Genomic DNA, 13,666 nt, shown 5'->3' with positions numbered 1-13,666 from the left:
AAAAGAGCCACCATGATTTGCATTCCAGCAATGGTAGATGTGGCAATTGTCCTTTCTCACAACTCAAACGAATCGCTGCGTTTTCTTCTCGACCCCATCTATTGGGGCTTGTTGATGTAGTCAACGAGCCCCTCAACAACATTTGCTGCGTTGGGGGTCTGGACATCCTTGCCGTGGTGAGCGATCATGACTGCGGAGGCGGCCTTGACGATAACGATACCCTCCTTGCCCTAGAATCAAAGAAATACCATTAGTATCCTCCGTGAATGTGAAGACAAAAGCATCTTGCTAAGTTGTTGATTTGCGCGAGCTTGGGATGCGGGTCATTCGTACCTTCTTGCCGTATATGCTGCGGTCATCGGCGCGGATGCAGACGAACTTCTCACCTCCGACGGTGATACCAGTTCCGAAAACGGAGGAGGGGTCTGCGAAACTAGCTTTCAGGGCAGCGATCTCCTGGGGCGAGATCTATAGCATGTTGTTAATGGCTGATCTGATGATGGAAGCTTGTCCGACCGAAAAACCGAGGCTGAGCCCAGTTCGGCGACGTGTGTTCATCATACCGTGAACCCGGGAGAACCGGCCTCCAGGGCGGAAATGTCGTAGCTCAAGATACCAGCCTTGTCAAATTGGCCGGAGCCCATCAAACTGTTGAGGTTCGTTCGTCAGAATTGAAGAAAAGTATGAGGATGGAGGGGGTGTGAGATGATCAGAGCGGGGTAGATATGGAGGGTGAGATGGTACCTGGAGTCGACATATCCTGTTTGAAGAAAGAGACGTTAGCCACATATTTGACGAGTATTGAGAAAATGAATTCAATATGTAGTTTTCAAAGGAACTAAGGATTTCAATTCGATATCGTACCTTGCCAGATAGCAGAGTGAGCACCCATTGTGACGGTTGAATAAACAAGTGATCGGGAAGATCGGGTGTAAAGGAAAAGGGGATGATGACAAAAAGAAGGTTAAGTTCTCCAGGTGGAGGGAAGAAGAGAAGTACAAGAAATATGCAGGAGGAGAAGGTCAAGAAAAGAAAACAGATAAAGTCGGTGATCGGGATAAGTAGTAGCTTTGTTGTGGGTGAAGAGGGAGATAGACTAGGTGGTGAGTAAAAGGTGGGGTGGGCTGTGCTGGCAACAAGGAAGAAGAGCGCAGATGCCCCGCCATTTATTGAATCTCGTCTACTTATTCTCCTCCTCCCTCCCAATGAGAATCGTTCTTATTGATATATTTACCTAACTGACAGGAAAAGAGGTCTATACACATATCTAATTTCCTACATACTTAAACAACATCCACCTCTCTCAACAGTTTTTGCTGTCGTGATCAAAAGGCATCACGACCATAAAGGCGGTCAGCGGTCAACGGCGTCTACTACAGAGTGATAGTTACCCCACCAGCCGGTCAAAGTGCTACATATCACTAGAGCAACTTGGCCATGGGCGATTATTGTTTTTGCTTCTTGTCTCTGATTTCCCTTACCGCTTGTCCATATCCCCGTTCTGTATTTGTCCACCTTCTTTTCCCAATATGACCAGTAGAGCACGTGCCTGTCAGGTGCTGATCATGTGTAACGCCTTTCCATTTTGGGCGGCCATCACTTCCGCCCTGTATCCACCGACTCCTTAATCGAAGACAAGCTGTCCACCGTCACCAACATCGCAATTGTCGTTATTCCTACCAGAAATTCCTGTCTCCTGGCGTTAAATTGTCCGTTGTTACATAGCTACATGTTGGACACAATTAGAATGGCCTTACAGCGTCCAATTCTCTCGGGCAGACGATGGCAGAAAGCGGAGACATGAACTCGCGCAAAAGAAAGTTATGAACAAAAATGAAAGCCCCAAGGGCAGCGGCTCCTTTTGTCTCTGACCCTTGAGTTCTTGATCGATTGGGTTATTATCTACAGACATGGTTCGGGTGAAGCCTCGGTGGAGTCATTTTCTCAGCAATCCCGTGGTTTACTAACATCCCAAATTGGGACCGGTTTCAGATTTCTCATGATCTCGGCTCAGCACAAATATGCACCAGCATTATCCATCACGATATCATTTCATCTGCCTGTGGGATTTCATACTATGGGGTACTCCGTACATTCGCGACATAGCTATTTTCTAATCGGTGTCATACTACAACTTCTCAACGATCTTTGGGCACCTGGACTCTTTCAGGCCCCCGGTCATTTGGACGGACCGTCTCCGTTTCAGAATATTAATTGGTGAAACAATGGAGCTAATTGCCCAAGATCCAAAAAGCTGACGTCTTTCCCTGGCCTTTACGGAGTACGTACATGCCACGGAGCATTTCTTTGGCTATTTCTCCGCCATTGTAATTTTACTATTTTTGCTGCTGTCAACACTGATTCGCAGCCGCCAAAATAAGCATCCCACGCGCTCTTTGATAGCGCCGACTCGTTTCACCTCCTGCCGGTCATCCAGCCTCTGTTGCAGCCTTTGCGCCTCTCATTATCGAATGAGGCAATGATCTCGGCCAGAGTTACTGGCAAAGGGCTCTGTGTGACTCGTGTTTTCTGTCGCGCTCCAGCGCGCCAGTAAAAATGTCTTTTTCAGGGTCTTGCTGGACCACCCTACAAGGTTGTGGTGTTTTGGCCTTCATATCTTTGCAATTTTAAGTTAATCTAACACTAGCTGGCCCCTACTGTGTGTCTCATTTAGATATGATACTCTGGAACTGAAGGTCCACTTCATAGTTTCCATGCCGTGGCCCTGATTTATCATTAAAACCTCCTTTCCCTTCATGCCTGATGTGTCTAATTCCCCGTTCCGCACATTTGTCACCTGGGCCTTCTGGAAGGCTGTCCATTCTTTCTTTATTTGCTTAATTTTATTTCATTTCGAGATCTGGAAATCTCATTCACTTACTTTATGCTTCATATCTTTCCTTTTCTTTTCTCTACCACCATCACATTCCTCATCACACAGTTTACTTGAAACGAAATCCTAGGGAAATGGCCAGAGGAGTATTTGTAGGGAAATCGCGCGCATTTCAGCCATCAGATACCATATCGAGTCCCGTTTTAAACTATACCGATGCCCTCCCGAGAAACGACCTCCAGGCCGTCGAAAATGCTACAAGCCACGACCGAGCAGCAACACCTCGTCAAGCCGTGGCATACTGGGACTTTCAACGACCCAGGACATCAGAAAGACCAACACAAAACAAGAAACTGCAGGCCTCGGGTCCTGGGTTTGATTTTCGAATAACCGTGCCGCCAGCGGAAGCCGTACCATCACCGACGAATAATGAAAAGGGAATGAACGAGAACTTGATAGGTATTGCTTTGGGTAGTCCTAGGCTGGCTGATTCGCAAAGCACCCCTTCAAAGGCACAAGAACGGCCTCCTCTTGTTACTACCAATACTGAGAAACCGAAGCGATCAAACCTGCAGCGCAAATCCAGTAAGTGGAGGAAGATCGGAGGGCTTTTCAAGGCAAAGCATGCTTTGACATCCGCATCGAGTAAACCATTCTACCAAGTCCGAGTCAACAATGATGGCTGCCTACAAGGATCTTCATATTCAGTTGATTATCAGCCCAACAATCCCGTGAACAAAAGAACCCCGGAGAAGGACGACGATGGAACATGTGACTCTTGGCCGCGTATAGAGCCTGGAATCGAAGCGAAAACAAAGGATCAGCAACAGAAACCCGGCACTCGAGATCTATCCACGAAAACAGGACAGCAAGCTTCTGGTTCAAAATCAAGAAATCCTGGCCCCTTGCTACAAGTCGACATTCCTGATATTCAGCTGGAAAGGTATAGCGTGATGTTTGGTGGTCTTTTGGGTAAAGACCAACCAAAAGACCAATCACCTTCTTCAGCCAGAAGAAGCAAAACATTGAATGATATAACGGCCCCAAGTGCAGAGGTAGAGTATTTTCTTAACATGTGTTTGAGGGATGCTAAATAGACTTTAGTCGTCCGAAAGTCCATCAGAACTTCTACCACCACAACCGCGATCAGCTTCACCGTCCAGATCAAAATCGCCCAGCTTCACATTGTTCCCATCAACTCAAGTCAACAAAGCCTCCAAGGTTCGAGGATCCCAAATTCTGCCGCGTGGTTCTAGTCCTTTTCTCAGGAGCCAAACATCTTTAACGAGACTTAATACCGGGACTCCTACTGCGGACGAGAACAGGGTTCATGTGGAAACTCCGCCACCAGGAAAGTCCCCAGTGTCACATGAACCACATATGGAATCTTGTTTGGTTTCGCCCGTGCCTATTCTACCAGAAAGAAATGAGGAGCCTTCTTCGAGAAAGGCCGAGGAGATGCCTGAAACCCAATGCCATACACATCAGGAGCCAGGCCCGGAAACTGCCAATCAGGATACCTTAGGAAATGAACCTGCACAGGAAGCGCCCCCATCTTTAAAGATTCAAACAGCAGGACTGGTATCTCAACCAACCAGCAGTCATTCAAACTCACCTTCTTCGCTACTTAGCCCTCTTGATGCAACCAGGGAAAAGGTTGACCAGATCATGTCTCCCGTGGAAAGAAAATCCGCGGCCTCGCCAGCAGAATCCACCCGTATGCCTCTCAGCGATGAGCATGATGAGGCAGAAGATATAAATCCTGATGATTCCGTGGATCCGCTTCCCAAGATTGAGGTTTCCATCGCGAGATCTGTCTCCGTGTCGAAAGGCAAAAGACAAGTCATCGTACCAGTTGGACCGAGAGCCGATCGACTGAATCCAGACGAACGACTCATGAATAACCGGGCCAAAACTCCTCAGTTCATGGATGCCCAATATGGTCACCGGCATGGAAATTCTCAAGACGCGCGAATTGAAACGCTCTGATGTTTCCCTTCGCGCGAGGCGTGTTCATTTAGATACCCGGGCTGTCCAGCATTTTCTTATTTATAAGTCGACTTATTTTCTTTTTGGTTTCTTTATCTTTGCTTCATAACGCGGGTAGCCATGTTGTTTCTGGTCATGTTACTGACTCTTTCCCTTCTTTATTGCTTCACCTTTTTTCTACACTTCACTATTGCTCAGTCGTTGACGACAATATATTGCTTTCCTTTTCTTCATTCTTTCTTACCTTCTCTTTTTATCTACTTTGAATTTTTCGCTCATTTTACATACTCGCTTGATGTAGTGGGTGACTTCGAAGTGAACTACATATATACAGGCGAGCACTACGAATTGAAGGCTGCTTCATGTGGTTATATTGCAGAGTCAAATAATAGTGATCTCGACCTAGAACCGAAAGAAATATTTATATAAATCAGCCCTTCGCAGGGAAGCTTGACGATTCAGGCACAGTCTGTGTTTCAGGTGACAATTCCACCTCCACGTTGTTAAGAGACCATTCCATGCCAAGATAGGAATCACTGATAACCCTAACATTAACTTTGGCCTTGGAGACGGCTGCCTGCTGTGCCAGCCAGGCTTGGGGAAACTTGATGGACGAGCGAGTCGTAAGTGGGCCATTCTTTTGGTTGTTCCTGTCCGCAGCCTTCTGGCTGGATTCTCCACCACGGTTGTTCCTGTCCGCAGCCTTCTGGCTAGATTCTCCACCACGGTTGTTCTTGTCCGCAGCCTTCTGGCTGGATTCTCCACCGCGGTTGTTGTAGCCGTTTCGCTTTGCAGCTGGTGGCCATGAAACACGCTTCAGGGCGAGCATCTCTCCATCCGTACCATCCGGAGTCGCGGCGCAAACAATCAAGAAGTAACCTTCGGTCTGCGGCTTGGGGAATCGAGGAGCGTAGATCCTATATTCTGCATCCATTGGGGGGTTGCGGCGGGTCAAGAATAGATTGATGGCAGTGGAAGAGACGTTTGAAACGGAAATGGATAGCTGCGGCAAATACGACGTCGCTTTGGTAAACTGTGCTGCTGGCAAGTTCAACTTTCTGACTAGAGAAGACACTGAAGCTGCAGGAAGAGATGACAAGGCAACCAGGGACTCTGGGAGAGCACGAGGCTTTTCTTCGACGTTGACACCCGGAAGGATCGACAGTGGGTAGTCGTCGGGCCAGCGAGCAGATTTGATACATTGGAGCAAGGTCATGAGCATTCGGCAGGCAGGGAGATAACCCATTTCAGCCATGACATCGATCGATGCCTGGATGATACGAATACCTTGGTCAAGAACAGAGGTTTGATCACCGACATAATCGGAGATCGGAAGATCGATTCTCGACATGTATGCCTGGAGAAGTAAGAAAGCCTTCACATGAGGGTCCCACATGGGAAGATCTCCCATCGGCTCAACAGAAAGTGGCAAGTTTCGGGCCAGTTCAGCGTTGACCAGGTCTTCATTGTGCCGAACTGGCAATTCATCGAATTCAGTTGCGGAACACATCCAACTCAGCACATCGTGGAAAGTGGGGTTGGACTTTGAGTGGCTCATCAGGTATCGAATCGTTTTATGAGACAGATAGTAGTAACTCATGATCTTGCCAAAGGGTGTCGGGTCGACTTCACCAGTAGCGGAATCCAAAATCACGCAGGATGATTCCGCCAGCTCACCCAATGACTTATCAACCAATTCGATCATGTAGTCTTGGGCGATCGTCTGGGCAGCCATAGTATTATGCTCTTCCGCGGAGATCTCGAGGCCATAATACGAGGGGTTTTTGTGTAGTCGTCGGAAGAAAAATGTCCAAGTAAGGTAGTCAAGAGCATCTTGCTGTGTTCCAATGGTCCCTGCTGACACCTCGGCGCCCAGATGGTTGTCGAGGACCTTGTGTAGCGTCGATTCAACAGGGAAACCTGTGTGCAAGAAGTGCTTATAAAATGCCTTCTTTGCGTCTTGGGTGAAAATACGCGCAATACCCGATGTATCGAACTGTGGACGTCCTGCACGACCCAGCATCTGCAGAACATCTGTCAGATCCATATCTCTATAACCTTCGATCTTGGCGTCGAAGAACTGGGTTCCCTTGACCACAACAAGATGCGCAGGAAGGTTAACACCCCATGCCAGAGTACTGGTCGCCACAAGGATCTGAATTTTATTGTTTCCGAAGAGTTCCTCAGCTAGCTGTCGGTCAGATTCGACCAGACCAGCATGATGCAACCCAATACCGAAGCTGAGTGCTTCCCGTAACGCGTCGTCCTTGACCCTGGCAAGATTTAGTTCAAGATCCTCGTCAGACATGCGAACAAAACGGCGAGGGTTGTCTTCCATTCCGCAGTAATTAATCAAGTCCTTGGCTGTCAAGCGCGTCTGTCTTCGGGAAGCAACAAAAACAATCACGGGCTTCTCAGGTGAATGATTCTTGATGGCAAGGAAAGTTGGCCTGTTCATAGACTGCATAAGAGGACAGAACCCACGTTGTTCAGGGAAACCATCAATGAAAATCTCCAATGGGACAGGGCGCACGGAGTGGCGGAAATTGAACAGTCCTTCCTTAACTCCCAGCCAATTTCCTAGGTCCGACGCGTTGGCACATGCAGTAGACATGCCCATGAGCCGAACGGATCCCTTAGACTGTGACGCGATATAATTCATTCGAGAAACAATAATCTCCAGAATTGGACCACGATCACCACCCAATAAATGGATTTCGTCGATTATCACCAAGCTCACTTTTCGCACGTAGTCTCTGGTCTGCCAGCTACGAGAGATACCGTCCCACTTTTCAGGAGTAGTGATAATGATATCAGCGTCTCGAATTGTTCGTGTGTCGGGGGTATTGTCACCGGTCAACTCAACCAACTTCAATCCCATAGGCACTGTAAGACGCTTCTTCCAGTCCTGGACTCGCTCACGCACAAGGGCTTTCATAGGTGCAATGTACACGACTTTGGAGCCTGGCTTCTCTCTAAAAGCCCACCACATTGCCAATTCCGCAGCCACTGTTTTTCCACTTCCTGTCGGGGACCCGAGAAGAACGTTGGCTGGCGTATGATAAAGCAAGTGGAAAATCTGAGTTTGCATGGGATTAAAGAACTGGAAGCGCTGTCCGTAAAGTTCCTCGAGAATCGGGTTTTTCAAAGCCGCTATAGGAAGTGGCTGCAGGTCGAGAAGGTCTGTGTACACACTCTCCGTGTCTGGGCGGATCAGGTGCTGGAATGAAACAGGGGTAACAGTTTCCGCGCCCAACCACCTGTCCGAGATAGCACGAACATAGATCTGGCTCGGTAATGGATCCGATAATGGGATCGTAAAGTTAAGCTCATGATCGTCATAAAGCTTCTTTCGACTAAGGATGAAGTATTCATGGTGATAGATCTCCGAGGTTTCAGAGTTCTCTACCCAAATCCAGTATGACTCTGAGGCTCCATGATGCCTGTCATTCCAGCTGAACTCAGGATAAAGAGATAGGCGAATACGCAAAACGTCTCTGTTCAATGGTGCGATTTCCGCTTCCACGCTGAGGGTAGGGAAGTTGTCTAACAGCTTTGATAGTGTTTTCCCCATGCGATGATTGTGAACAAGTTGCCCAAGTTCCGAAGTTTCCATCTCTCTCATTGACTCAAGTGATGATGATGGTAGCTTTTCGTCCAGGTTCCTGAGGATCGGTTGTGGCAGATCGAATTGATGGAACGGATGATCGAAAGGCCAAATTTGCTTTTCAATAGACTTGCACAGTGACAAAAGTACTTGACACTGATAGCCCCAATGACGATTGAGTGCGATCATGAAGAGGGAGCGACAGATACGGGCTGCATTTTGAGCCACATAACCGGTATCAGAGACCAGAGCAAAATCCTCGATCCTCGCTCGAGAAATGTAAGACTGGAGAAGAATGTTTGTTTTGGCGTGAGGGGAATCATTTCCTCCCTCTACTTCTGTCTGAATGACCTCGTCACGTAGCCTCGTAAGCTCTTTTGATTCATTTTCTCGCGCCTGGATATTGTCAAATTCGCCACTCATACTGATCATCCTCAACACATCCGCTTCACCTGCCCGAGGTCGCATCATTTCATTGAAAATTTCAATGCTGTTCTGCAGGACATAGTACTGGCTTGCAATACGGCCAACATCCTTGGCCCGGAGGTCCTCGGTTTTCTCGTTGAAAATGATCATTTGGCTTTTCTGCAACACATGGGCTGCTTGGATAATTAACTGACGACGTCTTTGAACCAACATGGGATCATCACGTATTTCGGCCCAGTCAATTCCGTAATTGCGGGGATCACGTAGCATGCGTACAAAGAGATAGGAGTACCCAAGCCATTGCACTGCTTCCGGGACCGATGTGACAGTGCCAAGGGAGATCTCGGCATTGAGATTGTCTACCAAGCGACTAGAAAACCGGGATTCGATCGGCTGCTGCGAAGTGACCGCGGAGAGATAGTGGTTCAGCTTGTCATGAGTTGTACAGATAAAGCCAATACCCGTGTCTTGGAACTGGGGACGACCGGCACGACCAAAAATCTGCAAAACATCAAGGATGCCGAGATCGACAAATTTACCTTCTTGTGGGTTATATAATTGTGTTCCCTTGATGATTACAGCGGCAGCGGGAAGGTTGACACCCCAAGCAAGTGTCGCAGTACAGCAAAGAACTTTGATAACACCCTCAGAGAACATTCGCTCCATCAGGTTGCGGTCACTTCGGCTCATTCCAGCATGGTGTGCGCCAAATCCACCTTGAAACAAATCCCGCAGTTCTTTGGCACGAGCTTGTTTCATATCTCTGAGGGCAGCTGAATAGTTTTCATGGTCCTGACAGCTGAACAAATCCTCGCATCCATCCTCAGCAGCCATTTGCTTTAGCATTCGAGCAGTTAGAACTGTGTCCTTCCGCGAGTGTACAAATACCATGATTTGATGACCTTGTTCCAACATTGCGCGGGCCTTCTCAAAAGTCACAGTATCCAGATTTTCACGGGACTGCTTAGATCCCGGTTTTCCTTTGACTCCAACAAAGTGCTGTTCAAGGGGGACTGGCCGGAAAGATCCATCAAAATAGAATAGACCAGCCATCTTATTCACTTTGAGAAAATCGGCAACATCGACATAGTTGGGTAGTGTTGCAGAGAGGCCGACGATGCGGATAAGGGATTGAGTACTTTCAACTTGACGTTGAGTACGAGCTACCAAAGACTCGATAACTGCACCACGTTCATCATGAAGCATGTGGACCTCATCAATGATCAGCAGACGCACCTTCTGCACGAGTTCAGTGTCACCCGTGCTTTTGCGCGTCACCACATCCCATTTCTCAGGAGTTGTGACAATGATTTGAGTTTCCACAATCTCACGCTTTGACAGTTGCATGTCACCAGTAAGTTCGCGAACCTGGATTCCTAGCCACGCGAGTCGCTTTCCCAGCTTTTCGGTGACTTCGGCCGCCAGAGCTTTCATCGGAGCTACGTAAACGATCTTGAAATCATCGACTTGAACAGCGAAGTCCGTGGCATCTGGTTCTTCAAGAGGGTTGGGAACTGTGTTCTTTCCAATCGCGTTCAGGATGGTCAACATGGCAGCGTCAGTTTTACCAGCACCAGTTGGTGCACAGATCAACATATTCTCGTTCGTCTTGTAGGCCACCTCAAACAACAAACTCTGCATCCGGTTCAGCGTCTTATAGCCTTTGAAGGTGCCTTTACATAGCCCGTCCAGCGATGCGATTTCCACCAACTTCTGTCCAACTCCCAGTGTGCCCACCTTAGAAGCTGGAATCTCAAATTCGGTGTATTTCGGTTCATTGATTTCCCTACTACCCAAAGGCAGGCCGTATCTTTTGCCACCTACTGCGAGGAGGTTTCTCGAGTCATGTGCCTTAAAAACATGAGGATATTTTGGCTCCTGCCTCACCTGTGCCGGTGACAACAAGGCGTTTTTGTGCTCGTAGTCTTGAATCCGCAGGGCCTCTTCCCGCTCTGCTTTGGTCTGGAGATTTCCTGCAAACAGGCCATCTGTTTGAGCTTCAGTTCCCATTGTCTTACGCGTGAGGATTTCTCCCCGATGCGTAATCAACTCGATAACTAAGTCCAGGTCGTCAAATCCAACTATTTCGGCCAATGACATTTGCAGCTCATCGTCACCACTGTCGGCAGCTAGTGCAGCAGTAATCTGCTGCGCTAGCTCTGTGGCATCCAGTCCAGATTTCCGCAAAGCCAGGCTTCGACATTTCTCCTCCAGCCAGGCATGGTCGTAGGGGCTGGTGGTCGGCGGGAGGGCGACACCGTGAATATCATCCAGCTCATCACCAGTCTCATCGTCGGAACTAATGATGTCCCAGATATCATCCACCGTTCCTGGGGATGAATAGTCTTCATCAAGATCCAAATCCAAATCACTTCCGTAGCTGAGTTGATCTTTGGCGGGCTCTTTGGGGAGCTTCAATTCCGCAATGGCCTGGCGCATGGCCGCCAGTTGCGTCAGCCACTCGGACTCAGCGGGGGCGACTCCGTCCATCTTAACCTATTTTCTATAAACTTCAGTCCCAGAGTCCTGAAGCAGCACAAGAAGCAAAAAAGGTCAAGGAAGTAGATACCAAGGCGTGAATAAACATCAGCAGTAGGGAAAAGAAAGATGATAAATCAGTGGGAGGGCCAACGGCAGAATGGTTGACCGCCTATAACGGGTCTAGCCTATTGTGAACTACGGCAGCCTCAAGCCCTGGGTCAGTGTCTGCCTACATGGGTATTGTATTGGCTTGCGATAGGCCATCGGCATTTCTCATTCCCATATCCTTATGATATTCTAAAGAGTATGGCGTATCTTGAGATTGCCAGTCAGCTTTGAGTTTCTAAGATAAACAATTTGCTTCATTCAGGGTGACAAAAGCAGGATCGTAACCCGGGCAGAATCCAAAATATCATGTCTTGTTGGTCTTTTCAGTCCGCCGTAATGTCAGGCGGCGTAGAAGGCGGTGCCCTTAAGCAACCATCGTCATCATCATACCTGAGCATCAGCCTGATTTAATTTAGGTTATTATTAGCAGCTGACATCGGTATTTAATTATCATACCCCTTGCCAGTCGCTTCTTTATACTCTCGACGATACTCCTTGACACTGTGTTCTCTGCCTATTATCTCGGGAGAGCACAAGCCGCGGTATCTCCTGACATCAACCCCCTACCCCGCGATGAGCGAGTGATTTTCTTACAACTTACTCTCCTTATCTTTGACCAAATCGTCCACAAACCGCTGTCATGAGGATCTTTTATATCGGTGTATGTCTTAGGGGAATGAGCCTTCCTTTCTGTTCTTCCAGCGACCCTTGTGGTATTAACTTCTGTGTGTCCAGGTCTTGCGAAATGATTTGCGAAATGACGACGAGGCCGCCGTCGAGCTTTGCGGTGAGAGAGACCTCAGCAGCTTCTCGCGATTCACGCGTGACAAGTATGTCTAATATACCTCTTTTCACTTGAAATGAACTCGGAGCAGGCTCTAATGGGCTTCTTGCTTTGGACAGCTATAATGAATTTATGATGCTCTTCTGCAAAACGGTCGCTCAACGCACCCGCCCCGGTCAACGCCAGGATATCGAAGAAAAGTCATACACGTTCCACGCCTATGGGAGGACCGAAGGTGTGGCGGGTGTCATTGTCTCGGATGGCGAATATCCGGCCCTTGTTGCCCACCAGCTCCTCTCGAAGGTTGTCGATGAGTTTCTGGCCAAGTACCCCCGGACGTCGTTCTCGGATACCCGCGTCGAAAACTCGTGCCCTCTCCCTCAACTGAAGGAGTACATTGTCAAGTTTCAAGACCCAAGCCAGGCCGATAGTATCATGAAGATCCAGAAGGAATTGGACGAGACCAAGATTGTGCTGCACAAGACCATCGAAAGTGTGCTGGAGCGAGGCGAGAAGATCGACAGTCTGGTCGCCAAGAGTGATGGCCTGAGCGCCCAGAGCAAGATGTTTTACACCCAGGTAAGACCTTGACAATGCCATGGAAGCTGCCTGGTCGTCTACTAATGTCTTCTTTCCTCTAGGCCAAAAAGCAGAACTCGTGCTGCGTCATTATGTGATTTTTGTTTTCAAATCTTCTTTTTTGCCGATAATGCAACGCATACTGTTTTCCTCAGCCAGTCCTATTTATGCTTATTGAAAGTATTGACTTTGCAAAGTTTACATGGATAGTATATCTTGGTAGATCAGAACAGGCGTCTCTGCTTTTTACCTATCTCACTTCTTGTCGACTAATCCACCTGGCATAAAAACGCACATGCTGCCTTGCTACATCACTATGGCATCTTAAATGTCAGATTAAGTGGACTAGTATACTTGATCTTTATATCAATATATTGCAAAATGAAAATAACTAGATTCGAAATCCATTGATTCATACCTACACATCATCATTGCTACCATGAAATCCCCTTCTTTGCAGACATACTTCTAAATAAACTCTACGACGTCTTCGGCCTGTAGATGAGAAAAATCGTCTACGATTCGTTATTTCCATCACCCTCTAGCTGTGCCTAGACAGTTAGCTAGTGTAATTGTAGGATATTTTGCCATGTGGCCTGATCGTATCGTGCAATATGTACTGGCTTGTTGCCATTGTGGCTTCATCATTATGCTATCAACGGAAATGAGTCTTGTGCTTTGCATTGAGAAGGGGGAGGGGACCCTGTACGATTGGGATGCTGGAGTGTGGGTGTCACCGCAAGTAAAAGCTGCTGAGAAGTTGTCTTCTTTTCGCCCAAGTAGGCATGTTCCAGGGACTTTGGATGGCGTCATGTTTAACCCAACAAACAATTTTTTATACACCCACTATAAACATGCA

The 13,666-nt window shown here is 47.9% G+C and overlaps 4 protein-coding genes across 4 annotated transcripts; 2 read left to right on the top strand and 2 right to left on the bottom strand.

Annotated features, from left to right (window-relative positions):
- Nucleotides 1-48: 48 nt before the first annotated feature.
- Nucleotides 49-931, bottom strand: pfy1 (profilin). The gene is made up of 5 exons (XM_040836041.1): nt 865-931; nt 745-760; nt 564-648; nt 334-468; nt 49-230 (listed from the first exon to the last, which is right to left on the bottom strand). Exons 1-5 carry the CDS (start codon nt 890-892, stop codon nt 99-101), a joined length of 396 nt encoding a protein of 131 aa, XP_040687127.1. The 5' UTR covers nt 893-931; the 3' UTR covers nt 49-98.
- A 2,036-nt stretch (nt 932-2,967) lies between these two features.
- ASPWEDRAFT_115250 (uncharacterized protein) lies at nt 2,968-4,822 on the top strand (the record flags this gene model as incomplete). The annotated part of the gene is made up of 2 exons (XM_040828569.1): nt 2,968-3,888; nt 3,938-4,822. 2 exons carry the CDS (start codon nt 2,968-2,970, stop codon nt 4,820-4,822), a joined length of 1,806 nt encoding a protein of 601 aa, XP_040687126.1.
- Nucleotides 4,823-5,168: 346 nt separating this feature from the next.
- ASPWEDRAFT_43509 (RNA helicase SLH1) lies at nt 5,169-11,418 on the bottom strand. The gene has a single exon (XM_040836040.1). It carries the CDS (start codon nt 11,343-11,345, stop codon nt 5,253-5,255), a length of 6,093 nt encoding a protein of 2,030 aa, XP_040687125.1. The 5' UTR covers nt 11,346-11,418; the 3' UTR covers nt 5,169-5,252.
- Nucleotides 11,419-11,978: 560 nt separating this feature from the next.
- Nucleotides 11,979-13,229, top strand: ASPWEDRAFT_43507 (palmitoyltransferase YKT6). Its single transcript, XM_040836039.1, has 4 exons — nt 11,979-12,105; nt 12,180-12,274; nt 12,348-12,807; nt 12,870-13,229. The coding sequence occupies exons 1-4, from the start codon at nt 12,085-12,087 to the stop codon at nt 12,903-12,905; spliced, it is 612 nt and encodes a 203-aa protein (XP_040687124.1). The 5' UTR covers nt 11,979-12,084; the 3' UTR covers nt 12,906-13,229.
- Nucleotides 13,230-13,666: the final 437 nt, after the last annotated feature.

The sequence above is a fragment of the Aspergillus wentii genome, assembly GCF_001890725.1.
Source record: "Aspergillus wentii DTO 134E9 unplaced genomic scaffold ASPWEscaffold_6, whole genome shotgun sequence".
NCBI classification, from domain to species: domain Eukaryota; kingdom Fungi; phylum Ascomycota; class Eurotiomycetes; order Eurotiales; family Aspergillaceae; genus Aspergillus; species Aspergillus wentii.
The sequence above is the reverse complement of the archived record's forward strand: the minus strand, read 5'-3'. Positions and strand labels throughout refer to the sequence as shown.